Here is a 21,127-nt window from a genome sequence, read left to right on the forward strand (position 1 = left end):
TTTTGAAAGCTTGCTCCTCTAATTAATCTTGTTCTTCTAAGTGGGGCTGACAATTCTACAACCCAGGCCATGGGGATATGTGACTACATCCAGGTCAACAGTATTCTTCTTTGTGATTTTTAAAATTGAAACTAAGAACACAAGTGCCTTGCTCTCAAATGAGCCTCATGAAGAAAGCAGGTTAAAAGAAAAAATTTAGTCATAATGTAGAGAGTGAAGAAACAAGGGACGCTGTTCCAGGTCCTGGTTCCAGCTGTCACTGAAACCAGGGCATTCTCCCTCCCTCGCTTAACCTGCAGGTTCTTTCTAGAAAGTAAGATCCTACCACTTGCCAAAAAACTATCCCTCTTCCAACTAAAGCAACATCCATTATCTCATTTAACCCTCTCAGGAAATATGTGCAGCAGATATTATCTTTATTTTATGGATAAGGAACCAGAAGCTCAGAACAGAGAAGAAGCATGCCCAAGGCATCCGATTAACAGCTGAGCTGTGATTCAAATGAGTCATTCAGATGCCAAAATGCAAACACTCGACGTTCGTGCCTCTTTCTGCACCCTTCTTTGGGCAACCTGAACACCAATTTGAGCTCAGTGACCCTAGACAATATGCAGTAAGTACAAGTCTTCTCTTCATTAATAAACATAGATGCTATTGACCTTGTTTAACTCCTGGGGGTGTTACAGACTTCAATTAAATAACCTTGATAAAGTGCTCTGAGTATATAAGTAGGCATTGCTTTTTAGACCACACTATTAAACATCTGCATCTTACAATGCCAATAATTGGGATGCAGAAAAATAGCACTTTTTAAAAAGTAATCTAAAAAGAAAAAATCTGTGCATAAATATTTGGTAGTAGTAATTTAACTGAACATTATATGTTTGCTTTAGACACCAAAATATAATTGGTATTTCAGAAGTGGGTTTCCTCAAAAGACCTTAAGTTAAATTGAAAGACAAAACATTTCTAGAAAATTGAATCTTTCCACTTTTGTAGAAAAATCAGTTAGAATTTTAGTTGGGTACTTCTTTGGTCTCAGTACTTCCTTACAGATGTAATGTGACCATGATGTTCCAGGTCAATTATTAACATGAACCTGAGAAAAACCATGAATTTAGGAACTGAGAAAAGCAAACACACACAAACCAAAGGAAGATGGATCTGGGTGTGAACCTAATTTTCCTCAGAAGAAAAACAGATATCTGCTCCAACATAAGGGTTTGCTCAGATTTACTTTTCCTATTAGTAACTTATTTAATATGGCAATGAACAAAAGGCAACCATTAAAAAGCAATTTTCCTCTTACTACAGGGTGTTTTATCATCTGATGTCTAGCACTCAATCAGAATGTAGCAATCCTTTAATATTTTATGAGCAGAAAGCAACTAATTTGGGCATTTCTGAATCTGTAGATTTTAGAAATGTGGGAGTCTTTGGTAGGCCTTGCAAAATGTCAAGAATGGCCTTTTCAGTCAGTAGAGGGCGAACACAGGTCAACCTGAAATCTCAAACTATCAAAATATTGGAAAAAAATATGCTTTAGAACAGATAATGGGTAGACAGATAGATAGATAATATATAAATATATATATAATATTTATACACACATTTATAGCCAATAGGAAAAAATATTAGTCCCACCTCATTCTTACACTTTCCCAAATGGAAAACTGACTCTTGGGGACAGAGACTGTATCTGGTTCACCTCTGCACCTGCCGTGTCCAGTATAGTCCCTGGTACATTGTAAGTAATCTGTAAATTTTTATTAAACAAATGAATAAATGCATTTGTCATCTTAGATTAAGGAAGCCTGCCATGAGTATGTCAGGTCCCAGCTGTCCAAGCCCAACCTCACTGCAGAGACCAGACCTGACCAGGTGCTAAGCAAACTGTGGCAGAATGTTGAAATCCTTCTCTGCAACAGAAGGTTCTCACCTTCTGGAATAATACATAGTGCAAGAACAGCATCTGGGGCACCTCCAGAGATCCCAAAGGTATTTGCTTTCATCCCCACTCTGTTACCTCAGCCCATACAAATGGGATTCTATCCTGGCTCTTGGCTTGACTACCAGGTCTTCAAAAGCCTGGGAAGGCTGCTCTACACCAGCTAGAAGTCAGCCCCTACTCTGTACCAGTTCTCTCCCCCAAAGCACAGAGTGACGTCCACCTGAGCAGCACTGTCTGCTCAGATTCCTGCCACCAAGGTTCCCATCTGCCCACCAGATGGGGCCCCATTGACAAGGAGGAGAGTCCAGATCAGATCCATGTTTACCTTGCACACACACAGCCTGAAATTTGGCTATCTTGTCCAAGTTAGTTTCCCTAGGTTGAATACTGTCTATTCCCAGGATACTCCTCTCACGCCTATCACTGCAATTTCAGCCACCAACGTTACTTGTGATAGAGACAAAATGAATGCAACTACTCAAATCATCACCTACTCAAATCATCACTACTCAAATCATCACCTCAATCTACTTCTGGGGAAATGTAGGAATATAAGTGCACAGTGAAATTTATGAGTACATTACCCAAGGACACAAAAGTCATAAGTGGCAGAGGTGGAACCAAGCTGCCCCTTGTCCCCAGTATTCTCCTTCTAGTTCACCATATCTCTGTTCTGCGCTAACTTTTAACATGTCCGTTAGGCAAAGGAGAAGAGCAGAAAGCTGGGTATGGCCGTCAAAGCACACAAGAGTATACCTTCTACTGCCATCAAGATGAGAGCTAATAGCCAAAGCAGGCCACTGGGGAAGATGAAAATGAAAGCAGGGTAAGAAAAGGACATTGCAGGGCAATAACCTGGACACAAGGAGTACCAGCCAAGCACAGCATGACTCTGCTTCTTCTCCAGTTTCTCAAAATCTTGGATGGTCTTGCAGTGCTTTTAAGCAAGTGACTTTCTACAGTTTCCCGCATCAAATTGAAATGAATGCAAAATAGGCATGGTTATCAGACTGAGGAATTCAGGAGAATTTGTTTGATTCAGGACTTTAATCCTTCAGCAGAATACACAGTAAGCGACATAGTGGATATAAATCTCCACAAGTTACTCGAATGAGGAGTAGGAAGAATAACTCACTTCAAGCACACAGATAAACTGAAATGTTAACATTGGTGATAAGTGAACCCGAGAACAGAAATCTCTCAGGTCAGGCTGCTACTCCTAATGCAAAAATGCCCTAATTTGGGCTCACTAGTAACAGACTTCCATGGCAGTTCCACGTCCACTTCAACTTCTTTTCCCCACCCCCCTTACATGGGAGGATGATAACATCTTGGTCAAACAGCTCAAACTCTTAGCTTTGTCCTTATTAACTTTTAAATTTTAAAATTTACCTTAGCAGTGTGTGTAGTCAGTTCTACACTGTAAATAACACATAACCCCCTTTCCAATTTAATCTTTAGATTCTTTCCCACTAATCATTTCAGACCATTATTTTAAGCTCTCAAGCAGGTGACTAAATATTTATGCTTTCACAATAACAGCAAACATTTGATATTTCTCTGGTATAAACAGCCTTCTCTGGTGCCCATGTTATTAAGCCTACAAGGAAAGATTTATCTGTGTGTCAGCTCTATAGCTGGTGGAGGGAATGGAATTTACCCACTATAGGAAGACTGAATGCTGACAATGATTGCAGGCCAGGTTTAATCATATTTGCCTTAACAAGTTAAAGCCAAATTAAGCCAGTGAGCCAAAAGCAAGAAAATTACCAGGCTCTCTATTTCTAGGTATCCTCTCCTAAATTTTGTAATATAAGGAAGAAAAAGAGCAATAAGCATATCTCTGACCACATTTTTCATGATCATCTACCCACTTCCTTCAATAATTCCTTCTTTCATAGAGAAAGCATTCTAAACAAGTAAAATACTGGAAGCAAGAGGATTTCATTAAGGTATGCAATTTTTCTTTACATAAAAAAGTTTCAAAAAAAAGAAAAAAGAATTAGCTTTATCAGAACCAAGATGGCAGAGTAGAAGGATGTGCTCTCACTCCCTCTTGCGAGAACACCAGAATCACAACTAGCTGCTGGACAATCATCGAAAGGAAGACACTGGAACTCACCAAAAAAGATACCCCACATCCAAAGACAAAGGAGAAGCCACAATGAGATGGTAGGAGGGGCACAATCACAGTAAAATCAAATCCCATAACCGCTGGGTGGGTGACTCACAGACTGGAGAACACTTATACCACAGAAGTCCACCCACTGGAGTGAAGGTTCTGAGCCCCATGTCAGGCTTCCCAACCTGGGGGTCTGGCAACGGGAGGAGGAATTCCTAGAGAATCAGACTTGGAAGGCTAGCAGGATTTGATTGCAGGACTTCAACAGGACTGGGGGAAACAGAGACTCCACTCTTGGAGGGCATACACAAAATAGTGTGCACATCGGGACCAAGGGGAAGGAGCAGTGACCCCAGGGGAGACTGATCCAGACCTACCTGCTAGTGTTGGAAGGCCTCTGGCAGAGGTGGGGGGGTGGCTGTGGCTCACCGTGAGGACAAGGACACAGCAGCCGAAGCTCTGGGAAGTACTCCTTGGCATGAGGCCTCCCAGAGTCAGCCATTAGCACCCCCAAAGAGCCCAGGTAGGCTCCAGTGTTGGGTTGCCTCAGGCCAAACAACCAACAGGGAGGGAACCCAGCACCCCCCATCAGCAGTCAAGTGGATTAAAGTTTTACTGAGCTCTGCCCACCAGACCAACAGTCAGCTTTACCCACCACCAGTCCCTCCCATCAGGAAGCTTGCACAAGCCTCTTAGATAGCATCATCCACCAGAGGGCAAACAGCAGAAGCAAGAAGAACTACAATCCTGCAGCCTGTGGAACAAAAAGCACATTCACAGAAAGATAGAGAAGATGACAAGGCAGAGGGCTATGTACCAGATGAAGGAACAAGATAAAACCCCAGAAAAACAACTAAATGAAGTGGAGATAGGCAACCTTCCAGAAAAAGAATTCAGAATAATGATAGTGAAGATGATCCAGGACCTCGGAAAAAGAATGGAGGCAGAGATTGAGAACATGCAAGAAATGTTTAACAAAGACTTAGAAGGCTTAAAGAACAAACAGAGATGAACAATACAAATGACAATGAAAGCATCATAATCCAAAACCCATGGGGTGCAGGAAAAGCGGTTCTAAGAGGGAAGTTTATAGCTATACAAGCCTACATCAAGAAACAAGAAAAATCTCAAATAAACAATCTAAATTTATACCTAAAGGAACTAGAGAAAGAAGAACAAACAAACCCCAAAGTTAGCAGAAGGAAAGAAATCATAAAGATCAGAGCAGAAATAAATGAATTGGAAACAAAGAAAACAATAGCAAAGATCAATAAAACTAAAAGTTGGTTCTTGGAGAAGATAAACAAAATTGATAAACCATTAGTCAGACTCATCAAGAAAGAAAGGGAGAGGACTCAAATCAATAAAATTAGAAGTGAAAAAGGAGAAGTTACAACAAACACCGCAGAAATACAAAGCATCCTAAGGCACTACTACAAGCAACTGTATGCCAATAAAATGGAAAACCTGGAAGAAATGGAAAAATTCTTAGAAAGGTATAACCTTCCAAGACTGAACCAGGAAGAAACAGAAAATATGAACAGACCAATCACAAGTAATGGAATTGAAACTGTGATTAAAAATCTTCCAACAAACAAAAGCCCAGGACCAGATGGCTTCACAGGTGAATTCTACAAAACACTTAGAAAAGAGATAACACCCATCCTTCCCAAACTCTTCCAAAAAATCACAGAGGAAGGAACACTCCCAAACTCATTCTATGAGGCCACCATCACCCTGATACCAAAACCAGACAAAGATACCACAAAAAAAGATAATTAACGAACAATATCACTGATGAATATAGATGTAAAGACCCTCAACAAAATACTAGCAAACAGAATCCAACAACACATTAAAAGGATCATACACAATGATCAAGTGAGATTTATCCCAGGGATGCAAGGATTCTTCAATATACGCAAGTGAATCAATGTGATACACCATATTAACAAATTGAAGAATAAAAAACATATGATCATCTCAGTAGATGCAGAAAAAGTTTTTGACAAAGTTCAACACCAATTTATGATAAAAACTCTCCAGAAAGTGGGGATACAGGGAACCTACCTCAACATAATAAAGGCCATATACGACAAACCCACAGCAAACATCATTCTCAATGCTGAAAAACTGAAAGCATTTCCTCTAAGATTAGGAAAGGGACAAGGATATCCACTCTCACCACTATTATTCAACATAGTTTTGGAAGTCCTAGCTACGGCACTCAGAGAAGAAAAAGAAATACAAATTGGAAAAGAACAGTAAAACTGTCACTGTTTGCAGATGACATGATACTATACATAGAGAATCCTAAAGATGCCACCAGAAAACTACTAGAGCTTATCAATGAATTTGGTAAACTTGCAGGATACAAAATTAAGTCACAGAAATCTCCTGCATTCCTATACACAAATGATGAAAAATCTGAAAGAGAAATTAAGGAAACACTCTCATTTACCATTGCAACAAAAAAGAATAAAATACCTAGGAATAAACCTACCTAGGGAGACAAAAGACCTGTATGCAGAAAACTATAAGACACTGATGAAAGAAATTGAAGATGATACCAACAGATGGAGATATATACCATGTACTTGGATTGGAAGAATCAATATTGTGAAAATGACTATACTACCCAAAGCAATCTACAGATTGAATGCAATCCCTATCAAATTACCAATGGCATTTTTTACGGAACTAGAACAAAAAAATCTTAAAATTTGTATGGAGACACAAAAGACCCCAAATAGCCAAAGAAGTCTTGAGGGAAAAAAACGGAGCTGGAGGAATCAGGCTCCCTGACTTCAGACTATATTACAAAGCTACAGTAATCAAGACAATATGGTACTGGCACAAAAAACAGAAACATAGATCAATGGAACAAGATAGAAAGCCCAGAGATAAACCCACACACCAATGGTCAACTAATCTATGACAAAGGAGGCAAGGATATACAATGGAGAAAAGACAGTCTCTTCAATAAGTGGTGCTGGGAAAACTGGATAGCTACATGTAAAAATGAAATTAGAACACTCCCTAACACCATACACAAAAATAAACTCAAAATGGATTCGAGACCTAAATGGAAGACTGGACACTATAAAACTCTTAGAGGAAAACATAGGCAGAACACTCTATGACATAAATCATAGCAAGATCTTTTGTGATCCACCTCCTAGAGTAATGGAAATAAAAACAAAAATAAACAATTGGGACCTAATGAAACTTCAAAGCTTTTGCACAGCAAAGGAAACCATAAACAAGACCAAAAGACAACCCTCAGAATGGGAGAAAATATTTGCAAACGAATCAACGGACAAAGGATTAATCTCCAAAATATACAAATAGCTCATGCAGCTCTACATAAAAAAAACAAACAACCCAATCCAAAAATGGGCAGAAGATCTAAATAGACATTTCTCCAAAGAAGACACACAGATGGCCAAGAAGCACATGAAAAGATGCTCTACATCACTAATTATTAGAGAAATGCAAATCAAAACTACAATGAGGTATCATCTCACACCAGTTAGAATGGGCATCATCAGAAAATCTACAAACAACAAATGCTGGAGTGGGTGTGAAGAAAAGGGAACCCTCTTGCACTGTTGGTGGGAATGTAAATTGATTCAGCCACTATGGAGAACAGTTTGGAGGTTCCTTAAAAAACTAAAAATAGAATTACCATATGATCTGCTACTGGGCATATACCCAGAGAAAACCATTATTCAAGAAGACACATGCACCCCAATGTTCATTGCAGCACTGTTTACAATAGCCAGGTCATGGAAGCAACCTAAATGCCCATCGACAGACGAATGGATAAAGAAGATGTGGTACATATATACAATGGAATATTACTCAGCCATAAAAAGGAACGATATTGGGTCATTTGTTGAGATGTGGATGGATCTAGAGACTGTCATACAGAGTGAAGTAAGTCAGAAAGAGAAAAACAAATATCGTATATTAACACATGTATATGGAACCTAGAAAAATGGTACAGATGAACCGGTTTGCAGGGCAGAAATTGAGACACAGATGTAGAGAACAAACGTATGGACACCAAGCGGGGAAAGTGGTGGGGCCGTGGGGGTGGTGGTGTGAAGAATTGGGAGATTGGGATTGACATGTATACACTGATGTGTATAAAATTGATGACTAATAAGAATCTGCTGTATAAAAAAATAAATAAAATAAAATTCAAAAAAAAGAAAGAAAAGAAAATGATCTACTGGTAGCATAAAAACTGGAATTTTTAAAAGGAAATCCATAGATCTTTTTCCTAAACAGAGTAATATACACTCATTTCTTAATATACACTCATTTTTATAATATTTGAAATTCAGTCACAATACCTGCACATTTTTCTATCCCTGTAGATTTAATAACATTTATTCCCAGGGCAGACATGAAGAAATACATACACTGGAAACCTGAGCCAAAGAATGTTCGGTCCATGGGGGTGCTCCTGCTTAGCTGTCAGCACCTTGGGAACCCTGCATGTAGGTCAGGGCACTACCTTGGAAGCTGGGTCTCTGCCAAGCCTCACACCCTGTGGGAAATATGTGTACTTACGCAGCTCGCCCACTTTCAAGATCTCACACAGCATCTTGGTCAGCTCTATACTACTGCGGCCAAAGGGACATTCATGCTTATCTTCTCGGCTACTGTTCTCAAGCACAATCTGCAAGCAGGAAAGGGAACAGGTCAGAAAGGAAAGTCAGTTTGTAGAAAACATAAAAAATGTTGGCTCTACTATAACAGAGAAACAGATCCACTCCAGACCACCAAACTGGGCTCTTGGGGGCAGAACAAAACTGTACTTTAAATATATTCTCTGTAAAAGGACTGAAAACTCTCATGTTTTCCAAATCTCCTAAAACCATTTTCAACTCTGTAAGAGGATATTTTGCTCGTTGGTTTCCACTTACACAGAGGTGCCCATGGAGAATTTTTAAAAATAGCACAGTAAAGACTTTTTACTTAAGTGACAAAACCACTCTCTTTTTCTCCCAGTCGTATCTTCCCTTTCCTGGGAATAGCAACTCTCTTTCTATGACTTCAGCTCCTACATTTTTTTCCTTTTCTTAAATATTTTTTTCTATTTATGATAGGATATTGAATATAGTTCTCTGTGCTGTACAGTAGGACCTTGTTGTTTATCCATTCTATATATAGAAGCTTACATCTGCTAACCCCAACCTCCCACTCCATCCCTCCCCCAACCCCCTCCCCCTTGGCAAACACCTGTCTGTTCTCTATGTCTGTGATTCTGTTTCTGTTTCATAGATAGGTTCATTTGTGTCATATTTTAGATTCCACATGTATAAGTGATATCATATGGTATTTGCCTTTGTCTTTCTGGCTTACTTCACTTAGTTTGATAATCTCTAGTTGCATCCATTTTGCTGCAAATGGCATTATTTTGTCCTTTTTTAATCGTTCAGCTCCTACGTTTAATCACATATTTCCCATAGGAGTTTCCATGTTCTTACAAGATCTCACCCTTGGCACTAGTTGACTGGACCACACCTAAGGGACACGTGACACAAACTGGACCAACCAGAGTCCTTCCCTGAGACTTATCACACAAAAAGGGAAAAACTGGCCCAACTATGCTGACAGTACCCACGAGGTATGAGTGTAGGAACTACCTGAAAGTGAATCTGCAAGAAAAAAAAAACAAAAAAAGAAAAAAGGAAAGCAAGCCAAAATGCAAGGGAAAACAGAGAGGAGAGGCACTGGTAGCCCTGACAGCGTTTGAGCGGCTGGTCCCATGTGTTCCTGGAGCAAAGCTATTTCCCTAACCTTATGGTTTATTTGCTAAACCCTTCCACTGAAAATCCTTTGGGTCATCCAATAAATTCTCCTCTTTCCTTAAGCCAGTTTGAGATATTCCTACCATAACTAAGGGAGTCATTCTGCACATGTATTAAACAAAAGTAAAACAAAACAGGAAAACTCTATTTTAAAGTTACTAAACTTCAAAAATAAAGGGGAATTAGCCAATTGTTCTAAAATGCACAAAATTAAAAAAAAAAAAGGTTGCCAATCCTCAAATTCATACGTTGACAAAAGGAATAATCAGCATATCCATCTCTGACACCACCTCCAACTTCCTCAATGGAGTTGTCTGGAATGTCCTCAGAAGCTACACCGCCCTGAGTAGGTGTATCCCAGTAGCATTTACAACAATGTTGTGCATCGACTTATGTTGTTTTTCCCCTAGACTATGACCTCTTCGGTGGCAGAAATGGTGTTTTATTCATTCAATCAACAGTAGTAATTGAGTACCTATTGTCTACCAGGAAGATGTCTAGGCCTATAAAGTGGAGAACAAGACCAGGGCTCTGACTTATCAGAGCATCCATTCTAATTGAGGGAAACAGATAAAACAAAATAGGTAATTACAGTTTATAACAAGTGCCATGAAAAAAAAGTAGTTGAGGTGGCAAAGAATAACAGGGAAGACTTGGGGAGGAGAGTGTAGACAGCTAGGTGACTATTGGAAATCAAAGGGTGAGAGAGAGCTTGCTATGTCAAGGTCTGGGAGAAAGAATATTTCAGGCAGAGATCAAGGACAGAGCCCCTGAGTTGAGTAAGATGTGTTTTGGACGCAACCTCTGTACACTGCCTGGTCTACCATGTGGAGGGATTTGGAACTGTACAGGGCAGTGTTCAGGTTCCAGGAGCCTGAGTGGAGCAGAGTGAGCCAGAGTGCATAGAGGTGGGCTGAAACCACTGCCACGGGCTGCATGGGGGGTCATTTTTAGATCCTGAGATGCTAAATAGGAGGTTTAGACAGGTGAGTGACGTGACCTGATTTGTTTTGAAAAGATCCGCAGGTGTGGAGAATGGATAGTAGGGACTAAGAAAGAAAGTGCAGTCCTTCTGGAGGGGCTGCAGCATCCCTGGCAGAGATGAGGGTGGCGCAGACTGGGCCTGTGCAGTGCACTCAGCACTCGGTAAGTGATCAAAAAAGGCAAGGAGTATAGACAAGGAATAAAGAGGGGAAAGCATTTAGGAAAGAGAGATAAAAGGAAGAGTATTTGGAAGGAGGGAAGAAAAATGAAAGAGAACATAAAAAGGGGAAGAAGGAAAAGTAAATGAAAGTGCTGTTTGATTGACACAGACTGAGTTCCAAATAGTGAAGAAATGTGAGGGACCGCAGAATAGGGTGAACGGTTTAAAACCAAAGGAGTGATTCCTTTTGCAAGAATACCAGAATCACAACTAACTGCTGAACAATCATCAACAGGAAGACACTGGAAATCACCAAAAATATACCGCACATCCAAAGACAAAGAAGAAACCGCAATGAGACTGTAGGAGTGACGCAATCACAATAAAATCAAATCCCATAACTGCTGGGTGGGTTACTCACAAACTGGAGAACAATTATACCACAGAAGTCCACCCACTGGAGTGAAGGTTCTGAGTGCCACGTCAGGCTTCCCAACCTGGGGGTCGGGCAACAGGAGGAGGTATTCCCAGAGAATCAGACTTTGAAGGCTAGTGGGATTTGACTGCAGGACTTTGACAGGACTGGGGAAAACAGAGACTCCACTCTTGCAGGGCACACACAAAGTAGTGTGCGCATCGGGACCATGGGGAAGGAGCAGTTACCCCAGGGGAGACTGAACCAGACCTACCTGCTAGTGTTGGAGGGTCTCCTGTAGAGGTGGGGGTGGCTGTGGCTCAACATGGGGACAAGAACACTGACAGCAGGAGTTCTGGGAAGTACGCCCTTGGCATGAGCCTTCCCAGAGTCCTCTATTAGCCCCACCAAAGAGCTGAGGAGGCTACAGTGCTGGGTTGCCTCAGGCCAAACAACCAACAGGGCGGGAACCCAGCCCCAACTATCAGCAGACAAGCCGATTAAAGCTTTACTAAGCTCTGCCCACCACAGCAACAGCCAGCTCTACCCACCACCAGTCCCTCCCATCAGGAAGCTTGCACAAGCCTCTTAGAGCCTCATCCTCCACCAGAGGGCGGACAGCAGAAGCAAGAAGAAATACAATTCTGCAGCCTGTGGAATGAAAACCACATTCACAGAGAGACAGACAAAATGAAAAGGCAGAGGAATATGTACCAGATGAAGGAACAAGATAAAACCCCAGAAAAACAACTAAATGAAGTGGAGATAGGCAACCTTCCAGAAAAAGAATTCAGAATAATGATAGTGAAGACAATCCAGGACCTTGGAAAAAAAAATGGAGGCAACGATCAAGAACATGCAAGAAATGTTTAACAAAGACCTAGAAGAATTAAAGAAGAAACACCTACAAGAATTAAAGGACAAAAAAAAGATATGAACAATACAATACCTGAAAAGAAAAATACACTAGAAGGAATTAATAGCAGAATAACTGAAGCAGAAGAATGGATAAGTGACCTGGAAGACAGAATGGGAAATTCACTGCCATGGAAGAGAATAAAGAAAAAAGAATGAAAAGAAATGAAGAGAGCCTAAAAGACCTCTGGGACAACATTAAACACACCAACATTAGCATTATAGGGGTCCCAGAAGGAAAAGACAGAGAGAAAGGACCCGAGAAAATATTTGAAGAGATTATAGTTAAAACTTCCTCTACATGGGAAAGGAAATAGCCACCCAAGTCCAGGAAGTGCAGAGAGTCTCAGGCAGGATAAACACAGGAGAAACATGTCAAGACACATAGTAATCAAATTGACAAAAATTAAAGACAAAGAAAAATTATTCAAAGCAACAAGGGAAATACAACAAATAACATACAAGGGAACAAATAACATACAAGGGAACTCCCATAATGGATCTCTCAGCAGAAACTCTGAAAGCCAGAAGGGTGTGGCATGATATATTTAAAGTGATGAAATGGAAGGACCTACAACCAAGATTACTCTACCTGGCAAGGATCTCATTCAGCTTCAACGGAGAAATCAAAAGCTTTACAGACAAGCAAAAGCTAAGAGAATCCAGCACCACCAAACCAGCTCTACAACAAATGCTAATGGAACTTCTCTAAGGGGGAAACACAAGAGAAGAAAAGGACCTACAAAAACAAACCCACAACAATTAAGAAAATCGTCACAGGAACATACCTATCGATAATTACCTTAAGTGTGAATGGATTAAATGCTCCAAACAAAAGACACAGGCTTGCTGAATGGATACAAAAACAACACCCATTTATATGCGGTCTCAAAGAGACTCACTTCATACCTAGGGATACATAGAGACTAAAAGTGAGGGGATGGAAAAAGATATTCCATGCAAATGGAAACAAAAGGAAAGCAGGAGTAGCAATACTCATACCAAATAAAATAGACTTTAAAATAAAGGATGTTACAAGAGACAAGGAGGGACACTACATAATGATCAAGGGATCAATCCAAGAAGAAGATATAACGATTATAAATATACATGCACCCAACATAGGAGCACCTCAATACATAAGGCAAATGCTAACAGCAAAAAAGAGGAAATTGACAGTAACACAATAATAGTGGGGGACTTTAACACCTCACTTTCACCAATGGAGAGACCATCCAGACAGAAAATTAATAAGGAAACACAAGCTTTAAATGATACATTAAACAAGATGGACTTAATTGATATTTATAGGACATTCCATCCGAAAACAGCAGACTACTCTTTCTTCTCAAGTGCACATGGAACATTCTCCAGGATAGATCACATCTTGGGTCACATATCAAGCCTCAGTAAATTTAAGAAAATTGAAATCATATCAAGCATCTTTTCTGACCACAACACTATGAGATTAGAAATAAATTACAAGGGAAAAAATGTAAAAAACATAAACACATGGAGGGTAAACAATACATTACTAAATAACCAAGAGATCACTGAAGAAATCAAAGAGGAAATCAAAAAATACCTAGAGACAAATGACAATGAAAACACAATGATCCAAAACCAATGGGATGCAGCAAAAGCAGTTCTAAGAGGGAAGTTTAGAGCAATAGAATCCTACCTCAAGAAACAAGAAAAATTTCAAATAAACAATCTAACTTTACACCTAAAGGAACTAGAGAAAGAAGAACAAACAAAACCCAAAGTTAGGAGAAGGAAAGAAATCATAAAGATCAGAGCATAAATAAATGAAATAGAAACAAAGAAAACAATAGCAAAGATCAATAAAACTAAAAGCTGGTTCTTTGAGAAGATAAACAAAATTCATAAACCTATAGACAGACTCATCAAGGAAAAGAGGGAGAGGACTCAAATCAATAAAGTTAGAAGTGAAAAAGGAGAAGTTACAACAGACACCACAGAAATAGAAAGCATCATAAGAGACTATTACAAGAAACTCTATGCCAATAAAATGGACAACCTGGAAGAAATGGACAAATTCTTAGAAAGGTATAACCTTCCATGACTTAAGCAGGAAGAAACAGAAAATATGAACAGACCAATCACACATAATGAAATTGAAACTGTGATTAAAAATCTTCCAACAAACAAAAGTCCAGGACCAGATGGCTTCACAGGTGAATTCTATCAGACATTTAGAGAACAGCTAACACCCATCCTTCTCAAACTCTTCCAAAAAATTGCAGAGGAAGGAACACTCCCAAATTCATTCTACGAAGCCACCATCACCCTGATACTAAACTCAGACAAAGATACTACAAAAAAAGAAAATTACCGAACAATATCACTGATGAATATAGATGTAAAAATCCTCAACAAAATACTAGCAAACAGAATCCAACAGCACATTAAAAGGATCATACTCCATGATCACATGGGATTTATCCCAGGGATGCAAGGATTCTTCAATATATGCAAATGAATCAATGTGATACACCACGTTAACAAATTGAAGAATAAAAACCATATGATCATCTCAATAGATGCAGAAAAAGCTTTTGACAAAATTCAAAACCCATTTATGAAAAAAACTCTCCAGAAAGTGGGCATAGAGGGAACCTACCTCAACATAATAAAGGCCATATATGACAAACCCACAAGAAACATCATTCTCAATGGTGAAAAACTGAAAGCATTTCCTCTAAGATCAGGAACAACAAGGATGTCCACTCTCACCACTATTATTCAACATAGTTTTGGAAGTACTAGCCATGGCAATCAGAGAGAAAAAGAAATAAAAGGAATATAAATTGGAAAAGAAGAAGTAAAACTGTCACTGTTTGCAGATGACATGATGCTATAGGCAGAGAATCCTAAAGATGCTACCAGAAAACTACTAGAGCTAATAAATGAATTTGGTAAGGTTGCAGGATACAAAATTAATGCACAGAAATCTCTGGCATTCCTATACACTAACAACAAAAGATCAGAAAGAGAAATTAAAGAAACAACCCCATTCACCACTGCAACAATAAGAATAAAATACTTAGTAAGAAGCCTACCTAAGAAGGTAAAAACCTGTACTCAGAAAACTATAAGACACTGATGAAAGAAATCAAAGATGACACGAACAGATGGAGAGATGTACCATGTTCTTGGATTGGAAGAATCAACATTGTGAAAATGACTATACTACCCAAAGCAATCTACAGATTCAGTGCAATCCCTATCAAATTACCAATGGCATTTTTTATGGAACTAGAGCAAAAAATCTTAAAATTTGTATGGAGACACAAAAGACCCCGAATTGCCTAAGCAGTCTTGAGGGAAAAAAACAGAGCTGGAGGAATCAGACTCCCTGACTTCAGACTATACTACAAAGCTACAGTAATCAAGACAATATGGTACTGGCACAAAAACAGAAACATTGATCAATGGAACAAGATAGAAAGCCCAGAGATAAACCCATGCACCTATGGTCAACTAATGTATGACAAAGGAGGCAAGGATATACAATGGAGAAAAGACAGTCTCTTCAATAAGTGGTGCTGGGAAAACTGGACAGCTACATGTAAAAAAATGTAATTAGAACACTCCCTGACACTATACACAAAAATAAACTCCAAATGGATTAAAGACCTAAATGTAAGACTGCATACTATAAAACTCTTAGAGGAAAACATAGGCAGAACACTCTATGACATAAATCACAGCAGGATCCTTTTTGACTCACCTCCTAGAGAAATGGAAATAAAAACAAAAATAAACAATTGGGACCTAATGAAACTTAAAAGCTTTTGCACAGCAAAGGAAACCATAAATGAGATGAAAAGACAACCCTCAGAATGGGAGAAAATATTTGCAAATGAAGCAACAGACAAAGGATTAATCTCCAAAATATATAAACAGCTCAATATTAAAAAAACAAAGAACCCAATCAAAAAATGGACAGAAGACCTAAACAGACATTTCTCCACAGAAGGCATACAGATGGAAAAGAGACACATAAAAACCTGCTCAACATCACTAATTACTAGAGAAATGCAAATCTAAACTACAGTGAGGTATCACCTCACACCAGTTAGAATGGGCGTCATCAGAAAATCTACAAACAAAATACGCTGGAGAAGGTTTGGTGAAAAGGGAACCCTTTGTACTGTTGGTGGTAACGTAAATTGATACAACCACTATGGAGAACAGTATGGAGTTTCCTTAAAAAACTAAAAATAACTACCATATGAGCCAGCAATCCCACTATTGGGCATGTACCCAGAGAAAACCATAATTCAAAAGGACACATGCACCCCAATGTTTATTGCAGCACTATTTACAATAGCCAGGTCATGGAAGCAACCTAAATGCCCATCAACAGACGAATGGATAAAGAAGGTGTGGTACATATATATAATGGAATATTACTCAGCCATAAAAAGGAACAAAATTGGGTCATTTGTAGAGACGTGGATGGACCTAGAGACTGTCATACAGAGTGAAGTAAGTCAGATAGAGAAAAACAAATATCGTATATTAATGCATATATGTGGAATCTAGAAAAAGGTACAGATGAACCGGTTTGCAGGGCAGAAATAGAGATACTGCTGTAGAGAACAAATGTATGGACAACAAGGGGGGAAAGTGGGGGTGGGGTAGTGGTGTTGGGATGAATCGGGAGATTGGGATTGAACATACATACACTAATATGTATCAAATAGATATCTAAGGGCTTCTCTGGTGGAGCAGTGGTTGAGAGTCTGCCTGCCGATGCAGGGGACACGGGTTCGTGCCCCAGACCGGGAAGATCCCACATGCCGCGGAGCAGCTGGGCCCGTGAGCCATAGCCGCTGAGCCTGCGTGTCCGGAGCCTGTGCTCCACAACGGGAGAGGCCACAACAGTGAGAGGCCCGCTTACCGCAAAAAAAAAAAAAAAGATATCTAATAAGAACCTGCTGTATTAGATAAATAAATAAATAAATAAATAAAATTTAGGTAGTAAGAAAAAAGAAATTACCGAGCCTATAAAAACTAACCTCCCCATACCCTGGGGCCTCTTGCCTTCTAAGATGTCCCACACTTTGTCTGTGGAATGTGTTTCTCTCTAAATAAATCCAGTCCTTACCTACCAATAAATAAATCAATAAAATAAAATAAAACCAAAGGAGTAGGTTTTCGATACAAATGTGTTCCCATTGTTATCCGCACAAACACTGTAACAATAACACACACATACACACACATATAATTATTGTATGCACTGACAGTACCACACTAACAAATCAACCATTTCCATTTGGGGATGTTCCTTCCAGCATTGCACGTACACCTAACCCTAATCACAACCTAAACAGTTCCACTTGCTGAATCAGGGCAGTTTTCAAAGTTCATCATTGTTGCTTTATCACCCTTATGATTGTCCAAGAAGTCGATGAACCATCCCATTTTGTGGGACCTGTCAACTGTCAACTGGTTGCAGCACATGCTCACATAAATAATTACGCATTGCATATCGCATGAACTGGGCCTTTGCTGTCCTTGGGATTTATGATAAAATTCTTCCTTACAGTCTCTTTAGCCAAAACGTGTTCTGAGTTGGTTGTTTTTCCTCTGAGAAAGCTGGTCATAAAATCCAACTAAATCCCTTCTCCTGCCAAGCAGAAAGGATCAGCGTTGGAGTCCTTGAAAGCCTCTGCCCCTCTTCATGGTCTCTTTTGGAAATTTGCCTGAACGTGAACAGTCTCATTCGACTGAGCCTGAATCACCCTCTTCCTTTTAGGAGAATCCTTTCTGGTTCTAATCAGGAATTCCAGTTCAGGAAAGCAGGAGGGAAGAACAACTAAGTTCTCATCAATCAGTGAATCTTTATTTCTCTGAAAATGTTTGTATCTGAGATTGCCCCATCGAGGAGCAAATCTGAATCTCTTGATGATGGGAAATGAGTGGGGAAAACAGAGCAAGAAGACAGAACATAAAGAAAAGACAGGAGGGCTTCTCTGGTGGCGCAGTGGTTGAGAGTCCGCCTGCCGATGCAGGGGACACGGGTTCGTGCCCCGGTCCGGGAAGATCCCACATGCTGCGGAGCAGCTGGGCCTGTGAGCCATGGCCGCTGAGCCTGCACATCCGGTGCCTGTGCTCCGCAACGGGAGAGGCCACAACAGTGAGAGGCCCGTGTACCGCAAAAAAAAAAAAAAGAAAGAAAAAAAGAAAAGACAGGAGACAGGTAGTCTTCAGTCAGCCCCCAGCTCCCAGCAAGGACATTCCCTGGCATTTCACATTAACAATTAACATTTCATGAGAGCATCAATATTTAATGAGGATGTGATCTGAATACACTGTAGGTGGAATTACTGCAGCCAATAAATGTTCCGAAAACATTTCCAAGACACTGTTTATTAGCAGGTAGTAAACTAAGGAGTAATTTAAGTAACCAATACATAAATCAGCTTGGAAAAGCCCTTCTCCTTACTCTTTAATGTACCATCCATCTCTAGGGACTTCCCTGGTGGCACAGTGGTTAAGAATCCGCCTGCCGGGACTTCCCTGGTGGCGCAGTGGTTAAGAATCTGCCTACCAAAGCAGGGGATACAGGTTCGAGCCCTGGTCCAGGAAGATCCCACATGCCGCGGAGCAAGCCCATGCGCCACAAGTACTGAGCCTGTGCTCTAGAGCCTGTGAGCCACAACTACTGAGCCTCCATGCCACAGCTACTGAGCCTGCGCGCCTAGAGCCTGTGCTCTGCAGCAAGAGAAGCCACCATGATGAGAAGCCCGCGCACCGCAAAGAAGAGTAGCCCCCGCTCTCCGCAACTAGAGAAAAGCCTGCACACAGCAACGAAGACCCAGTGCAGCCAAAAATAAATAAATAAATTTATTAAAAAAAAAAAAAAAAAGAATCCGCCTGCCAATGCAGGGAACACAGGTTCGAGCCCTGGTCCAGGAAGATCCACATGCTGCAGAGCAACTAAGCCCTTGTGCCTCAACTACTGAGCCTGCGCTCTAGAGCCCTCAAGCCACAACTACTGAAGCCCGCATGCCTAGAGCCCATGCTCTGCAACAAGAGAAGCCACTGCAATGGGAATCCCTCGCACCACAATGAACAGTAGCCCCCACTCACCGCAACTAGAGAAAGCCTGCGCACAGCAACAAAGACCCATCGCAGCCATAAATTAATTAATTAACTAATTTAAAAAGAGTCCTATGAATAGAGATCTGTTTTTTAAAAAAATGTGCCATCCATCTTATTATATTTACCCACCTAAAGAAAAATAGACTCTCCTTCTTGATTGGTTTCTTTAGACAAAGCCAACACAAATCTTTCAAGTTGCCTGTGTGGGCTTTAAGGTCAACAGTGTCACAGAAATATTCAGAAAAGACTATGGTTATGAATGTTACTAATAAGATATTACTACAGTGAGAGATCATTCTTAGACTAGACAGTAGTTGTTTTTTTTTTACTTAATACATACACTAATATATCTATTTTCAATTTCAACATTCTGGTATTAATCATGTTTACGTGAGATATTTTGAGCTCTATCTGGAAATATCAAAGCATGTTTTCCATCTTTATTTTTTCCCTCACTCTTTGGTTTTAAAAGCAAACATGCTGGAACAGAAACCTCGATGGATGGAGTACATATTAAAAACTGCTATTATCACTCATTTTAGAATACTTCATATACCGAAAGTAGTTGAAACTGTCTGCATATTTTATAGAACACTTGATATTTATACAATATTAAGTATAAAACATTTTATTAAATACTTCAACTTTACAGAGTATATTTACGTGTTTTCTGTCCACTGATTCCCCAACAAGTCCAACAAATGGATAAGGCAGGTATTATTATTGTTCTCTTAAGAAAGTTAAAACAAGAGGAAGAGGTGACCTGCTTAGAGCATACCCTAAGTCACTCCTGGAATTCAATTTTTAAGGTCTTCAATTTCCAAATCTCCTCCTTCCCCATTATATTTTACAAACTGCCTTCACATACACATTGCCATGAAACTCAATGGATTTCATGTGTCAAGAGGCTAAGGGAACTTTGATCAATTTCCTCTATCTCACTGAAGTAGGTTTATAAATCCCAGACCCTTCTGGACAAAGGTATAAGGTTCTCTCTTATCTCATTTATCCCCTAAGGGTCAGTAACTATTGCTCAGGGTTAATGACTTTGTGTGGAGGGTTCCCATAGGCTTTACTTCCATGCATTTTGAGTTCTTCTTCTCCATTGGTGACAAACTTATCTGGCTTGGGAGTTACCATTAAGTGCCAAGTACATGGCCAACCACACTCTAGTACTTGCCTCTTAGCTTCAGCATCATGTTGCTGACTTATATTCAGCTGGTTGTCCCTGTCACACTTTCCTCCACTTTCTCTTAAGCTCTCTCCTCATCTGGGGTGAGTCCAGTCCATTCTGCTTTCCCTGTAGCCAGCCCTGGACCGAGCCTCAAGGGTTTCTTCCATCTCCTCTCACCTGTGGAGGTTTCTTGTTCAGGCTGCTTTGACTCTGACGGTCACATGAAGCTTAATGGTCTCCTCACAGGCCAGCAAGGACAGTATGTGAACCTGGACCGTGTTCTCTCCAAAGAGAAGGGATTGTCCGTCTCGCCCCAATTCTGACCCAAAGCTGCTGCGGGAAGCATGTATAACACAGAGAGCCTGGGCCAAACTAGTGTAAGCTTGCATGAGGCATTCCGTCTTTTTGTGAATTGTACACAAATTCCAGAAAGTCCACTTC

At 40.1% G+C, this 21,127-nt stretch overlaps 1 protein-coding gene across 9 annotated transcripts in view; it reads right to left on the reverse strand.

Annotated features, from left to right (window-relative positions):
- Positions 1-21,127, reverse strand: part of ELMO1 (engulfment and cell motility 1) — an 813,276-nt gene that overhangs the window by 259,944 nt on the left and 532,205 nt on the right. For all 9 annotated transcript variants that reach the window (XM_081244556.1, XM_081244561.1, XM_081244557.1 and 6 more), the window contains one exon: positions 8,655-8,763. In XM_081244556.1, coding sequence (XP_081100682.1) covers positions 8,655-8,763 — 109 coding nt within the window. The remainder of the gene's footprint in view (positions 1-8,654; positions 8,764-21,127) is intronic.

Source organism: Mesoplodon bidens, assembly GCF_964165515.1.
Source record: "Mesoplodon bidens genome assembly, chromosome: 9".
Classification (NCBI taxonomy): domain Eukaryota; kingdom Metazoa; phylum Chordata; class Mammalia; order Artiodactyla; family Ziphiidae; genus Mesoplodon; species Mesoplodon bidens.